A 6,051-nucleotide genomic window follows, 5' to 3' on the forward strand; every position below is an offset into this window, starting at 1 on the left:
TCTGAAACACGTCTGTCTGGTTGCTAAAGGCCAGCACACATTATGCCTGGGCTCTGGGTGCTGGGTCCTGAATCCTGGGTCCTGGCTCCTGCACTTGCCCCAGGACCCTCTTGGTAGAAGCCTCCCCTCCGCTTTCCCCTCGGCCACAGAGCAAATTTGCATACACACCCACACACAGGCCGTGTGTGGTTTGGCATTCATTTTCAGTTGAAATTTATGCAATGGCTTAAATAAGCGCAAAAATGCCATTTTACCCACAGCAAGTGACAAAATGTATGTTTCGCCTGGCATAAAAAATAATTATGCAACGAAGTTCACATAATTTCGGGACTCCTAAAGTAGAGGAAAAAGCAGGAGAAGCACTCTAAGAAATATGTTTAATAAAATGCTAACATAATTAATTAAAATGGAATATACAAAAAAAAAGCAAAAATTGTTTTAATAGTTTTAAACATTTTCAAAAACTGAATAAAAGGTAAATCAACTGCTTGTAAGCCTTTTTTGGTTGCATCTATAGGTTGTATTCTTCCACGATTTTACCCACAATTAAGAACTTTTATAAGGTACTTTTTCTTTTCTGCAGCTGTTAGTACCTACTTCCCTCTTTTTTATCGCACTGTAAATAGAGTAGCAGGTGCTTGAGCAATTTCGGGCAAAGTTAAACTTTATGCAATTGGTGAAATGTTTTCATCAGCATTTGCATTCGCCTGCGGCCTTCCTGGACTCTGTCCATTGGGCAGTGGGTATTTACACATTTGTCAAGGCATGGACATGGGCCTGAGCTCTGCCCAAGCAACCAAGCGGAGACCACCGACCGCATTTAGTTTCGTTGTTGATTAAGTGCCAGAGTGCAAGTTGGGGCCGGGTAAAACTTTGCCTTTGGTCTTGGCCAGGCTAGAACTGGGTGCTCTTAATAAAAACAAGATGTTCGGTTTTATCTGGCACCTACCCGAAACATCTTTCCCTTTGGCAGTTCCGCAGCCCCAAAGACAAACATGTTGGCAGAGGCCAACGTGTCGTATACTTGATTTTATATGCAAAGTACTTGCAGCGTTTTATGTGAGATTCAATTTCCCACACTGCTTCGCCCTGCTGCTTATGCAAAATCAATAAAGAGCAAGCGGAAAATGTGTGTGTGTGGGTGGGGGGGGGGGAGGGGTGTTGGGAAAGCAGAGTGCAGGGAAAATATTTACGCATGTCAAAGGGGTTATAACACCTAACCGGTGTGTCTGTCCCCCCGGCGAAATTGAATCCAACTGAAGACAAAGAGCCGTACAAAGTGATGTGATGCGAGGCGACGTGATGGCTCCATTTCGTGAAAGGAGCTTGGGACCATCAGAAATCAATTTCCTGTGGCGCCAAAAGGGAAAGCGCAAAACTTTTCCCAAAAAGTTAAAGCCAAGATGAAGGAAAGTTCTACCTTTCGATGGCAACTTTTACCTGTCGCCTTCGCAATAAAAACACTGCCAGCTGCTGCCACAATCAGTCAAACAATCAATAGTTTGATTAGGTTTCCCTGCCACATGTTGACTTTAAGCGAAAAATTAGCCCTAAGCCTCCCCCGAAAAACTTTTGCTCCCCTGCCACAACAAGTAAACAACAAAAAAAGAAACTTTGAACTGTTGCCGGTTATCTGTGTGTGTGGGGTGCGGGGCATAGAAAACTTTTAGATACAAAGAAACAAAAAATAAATATATTTAGAGATAGAAGGGGCATACATATGCTTACTGCCCCGTGGCACTCAAGTTGACATTTATACGAGGGAGCATGCAACAAGAAAAACAACTCAAAGTCAAAATGGCCAAAATATGCACATAAATTTCATTTCCCAAATAAAAACAAAAACAACCACAGCCCGTCGGCGGGGAAATGAAAATGGAAAATGGGAGCGGAAAAAGTTGCAAATGTGCAGAGATAAGCGCATTCTGCAAAACAACATCAACTGGCATTCGGAGATGTAATGGAATTAAACAAATTGCCTGGCTTTGCCCTGGTTACCTGCCTTTTGAGTCATTGTCAGCGAGTGGCAAAGTTTTTCCCCCTCAGCCCCTGACAAATCCCACGACATACAAATGAGTTGTCTTTCGGGGCGGTGGCGGGCGAAGAGAAAATCTAAGGAAAATGGGGACAAATAGGGAAAGTAAGGATGCTGCTGCTGCTTCTGCTGCTGCACAGCAAACGACAATTCATGTAAATTGCTTAATTTATTAGACTTTTTCAGGAAAAAGCAGGCTGGCGCAGCCCCCCGCCGCCTAGGAAAAGCTTCCTGACTTTGACAGCGTCGCGACTTTGGCTTAAGTATTAGCAATTGTTGTTGCTACCGGCTTTTCTATTTGCGCCCTGCTACAATTTCCTGACGGGCTTTTGTCTCGGTGGAAAAAAGTTTCACAGCATTTTGCCCCATGTTTTTCCTCTCATTTTCCTCGGCTCAGTTCGGTTCGGCTTGGTGTTTTCTGTGTTCTGCGAATTTGTTATCTTAATTCATGTCATTTAAAACAGCGAAAGAAACGCAGAAAAGTCTGCCACCATTTGTTTCTAAATAAAACTCATGGCAATTGAATTCATGGGCTTGGCGGCAAAGGGGGGTCTGCAAACTTTTGTGTAATACGCGGACAGATTAAAAGTTTTTTTTTCGTATCCCAACCCATACCCGTGCCCATGCCGCATAGCGTATACGCCGCGTGTGCCGTTGGCTCGTTTCACGTTACGCATACGCCTCGTTGGCGCTGGCGAAGAAAATGCCGAGCGGGGCGTATTCAAGCCGTGTCAGCTTAATGGCAGCATTCATACAAATCACAGTGGCCCGCCCGCCGCTTCCGGGCTGCCATTGCACTTTTCCATTGCTGCCTTCTTGTTTTCCATGTTTTAAGTTTTTTTTTTCCCCCTTTTTTTGGGGGGTGCTGGGGCTGCTGCATGAATTTATACGTCAGAAATTCAAGAAAATGCACAGGAAAAGAGGCGGAAAACAGCGCGGCAGCAGAAAGTGCAAGAAAAGCGCGCCGCACTCACGAACACTCGGCAGTACGGGGGAACACATGGCATTACTGCGAAAAAACTGGGTTACAAGTTGCAACGCGAACCCTAGACGTGATGTGGAAACTTCTTAAAGCCGGCTTGCCTTAAATTTTGTAAGAAAAATGAGTGAAAACATACCCGGTTATGTGTACAACTTTGGTATGTTTGGTGGAAGGGGTCTTGTTTCGCCTGCCCGAGTTCGAAGATCACTCGCTTTTCACAAACACGCGTCGTCACTCGGTTTTCTTTCGTCACATTTGCCGGCTTGGCCAGAACTGCTTCGCTTTGTTGGCTATTTTCAACTGGCAAACGATTTCTTGGCCCCCCGACTTGGCTGGGATTTTCCGCAATTCGCCGCAGCAGCTTCGGGGAAAAAACCGAACCTGCACGGCCAGCAAGAGCAACTTGCTCGGGCATTTTTACCGACACTCTCTTAGCCGGGGTATAACAGTTTTTCCTGCTCCAGTTTTTCATCCTGCCGCCTGTGTGTGAAATTGTGTCATTAGGTGCATTTGTTTTCGTTGTCCTGACCACCTAGCGCCACCACCCACCACCCACTCGACACCCGAACCCTTCAACCCCCCGTTGTTGCTGTTTATTTGCTTCATCTTCATGCCGTGTCACTTTTCGAGTGCGAGTGTGTGTCAACCTGGCGCCGCTCATCTAACTAAATGCCAACAATTATGTTTTGGAGTCTCATTAGTTGCAACTTAAAGTGTTCTAATGTGTTGCCGTGTGTGAAGAACGATGCCGTTAATGATGTAAGCGGCAGCTGTGCTCTGGATACTGAAAGCTGGCTGATGGCTGCTGGCTGCTGAAAGCTGAAAACTGAAAGCCGAAATGTGAAATCTGAAAACGGAAAACCGAGCGCCGAAAGCTGAGTGAGACGGGTGCCAGGAGCCAAGGGCCAACAGATGCCAGCGGAATCGAGTCAAGTGGGCTCTATATGCCCACATATATATATATTTTGGGGCCACGCGGCGTTTTGTTAATTGGTATAACCTGACCCACACGCTGAAAAATTGATGAGGTGCTTGTCAATTCAGTAAGGGAGAAGAATTACAGAACATTTGGTAATAGAAAAAAAAATGCGTGTACATTTTTTTGAACTTATTAAAAATTGTTTTAACCGCAGAAATACTTAAAATTTTTAGAAAGCTTTTGTTTCCTGGTTTATAAACATGTTTCGTTTACTAAAATTTAAAAAAATAGAGTTGGCTTGTAGTCTAAGCTTTTTTTCAGAGTGCATTAACTTTCCACTTCACTTTGGATTCCTTGGGCATGCAGAATAGTTATAAGATGTACTGAATTCATTTGCCATACCCTATCTCATTTGGTAAACTGCAAATAATGCCTTATTTCTAATCAATAAGCGTAAGTGTCACGATGGGATGACATGTCATGGGGAGACATTGCGATCAACTTAAATGTTCTGTATAGACTAATTTAGTGATTTTTCCCTTGCCACCCACAGTAGGCATTACTTCAGCGATTAAAGCCATCCCGTTCTTCGTTCTCTCCCACAAATTTAGTGTGGAAAGGCTCCTGCGCCCGTAACCCCGAACGAACCCGGTGACAATGCCAGGGCACTGAGTGAAAAACAAAGCGAGTGGCACAATATGGCACAACTAATCACGCTGACGTTGACAGAAAATGCACTAAACAAAGAGCCAAATAAACCGACGCCCAGCCACACCAAACGCCATATGCCAGGGGGTCAGGCCATAAAAATCGCATGCGAGCGAGGGCTGGTTTAATGAATGCCCGGATCCGGGGATCTGGTGGATCAGGGGCACCAGGGACCAGGGGGGATCCCGGCATCCGGGGGTCCGAGAAAAACGGAACCAGCGCACACAGGTTACCGGGTTGGGTTCAGGTTGCTGTCGGAGCCAACTAATTTAAGCTGCGCCTTGTTATAATTACGCCGAGCAGCAACAAAGCTGTTGGAAAATGATGCGCACGTGACATCCGGCACGGTTCTGCCGCCGTCCGTCCGAAAGTCCATCGCAAGTCAAAAGGCGCAGGGAGAAAAGCCGGGAAGGCCACGGAGCCGGGAAAATCAGCCATCAGCCAACAGTGCAAGCCACAGCGTCAAAAAAAGTTAGTACCCAGGGTGGGGCAAGGGCTGCGACTAAGAGATACCCAATATTCACTAGAAGATCCTGTCCTAAAATAATCTTTATTCAATAAATTTTGATTCATATCATCTTTTTATCAATAAAACGTTTATTGAAATTATATTTAAATGAGTTAATTTAAATTCAGTAAATTGTCAGAAATACATAGGTTTCCTTTAAATATATTTTAAACATTGTTTGTTGTTTACTATTTTTAATTTAAGTCCTGTACATACATAAATATTATGCCGTAAGTGCATCGTATGCTTTTTTCAGATTTTTTTTTTCTTCAAACTCATATTTACCTAAATACGATACTTCCTGGAACCCCAATAAACACTGGGTATAAAAACAAAGGGCAGGCCAACGAGTCACACGCTCCGAAAGCAAACAGAGCAAAATGCAGTCTTTGCGGGTGTAAAATAACCAAGCCCCTGAACCTTTCCTCCTGCCCCAACCCCCGGCCAGCTTAGTTTTTAGAAAATTATGAGTGGGTGGCAACCGGGGGTTCCTGCATTTTTTATACAATTTTCTGGGATTACTTGCACTCGGCGGCAGCAGGCAAAAAAAAGGAAAAGCGGCGGAGGGACTCAAGAAAATTAGTCGCGCTTTTCGCTCGCGTCGGAAAGGAATAAAAAGTGCAGCCAAGGAGCGAAGTGTAAATGTACTTCCGCTGCAAAATGTGGGCGTGCTGCCCGTCCGCTGACAGCTGACTAGGGGGCGGTGGGCGTGGCCGGCAGCTGGACAGGGCAAAAAAATGCAACTTTTTCTAATTAAGCGTACGTGCGACTGTCAACGGCTTCAGCTGCTGAGGCAGCGTGCTCTTTACTTGTATAACTTATTGCCGTTGACAATAGTTTTAATTGAAAAGCGCCCAGCTCCCCGGTTCAGCACGTGTATGGAGTGTGGGGCGAGGGGC

At 45.1% G+C, this 6,051-nt stretch overlaps 2 protein-coding genes across 2 annotated transcripts in view; one reads left to right on the forward strand and one right to left on the reverse strand.

Moving 5' to 3' along the window:
• Positions 1-3,299, reverse strand: part of LOC108024857 (uncharacterized) — a 35,860-nt gene extending 32,561 nt beyond the window's left edge. Inside the window, exon 1 of the mRNA XM_017094999.3 lies at positions 3,154-3,299. The gene's annotated coding sequence lies outside the window, so the exon portion shown is untranslated. The remainder of the gene's footprint in view (positions 1-3,153) is intronic.
• Positions 3,300-3,686: 387 nt separating this feature from the next.
• On the forward strand, positions 3,687-3,833 carry LOC108024320 (uncharacterized). The gene has a single exon (XM_017094222.2). It carries the CDS (start codon positions 3,687-3,689, stop codon positions 3,831-3,833), a length of 147 nt encoding a protein of 48 aa, XP_016949711.2.
• Positions 3,834-6,051: the final 2,218 nt, after the last annotated feature.

The sequence above is a fragment of the Drosophila biarmipes genome, chromosome 3R (genome assembly GCF_025231255.1).
Source record: "Drosophila biarmipes strain raj3 chromosome 3R, RU_DBia_V1.1, whole genome shotgun sequence".
Taxonomy (NCBI): Eukaryota; Metazoa; Arthropoda; class Insecta; order Diptera; family Drosophilidae; genus Drosophila; species Drosophila biarmipes.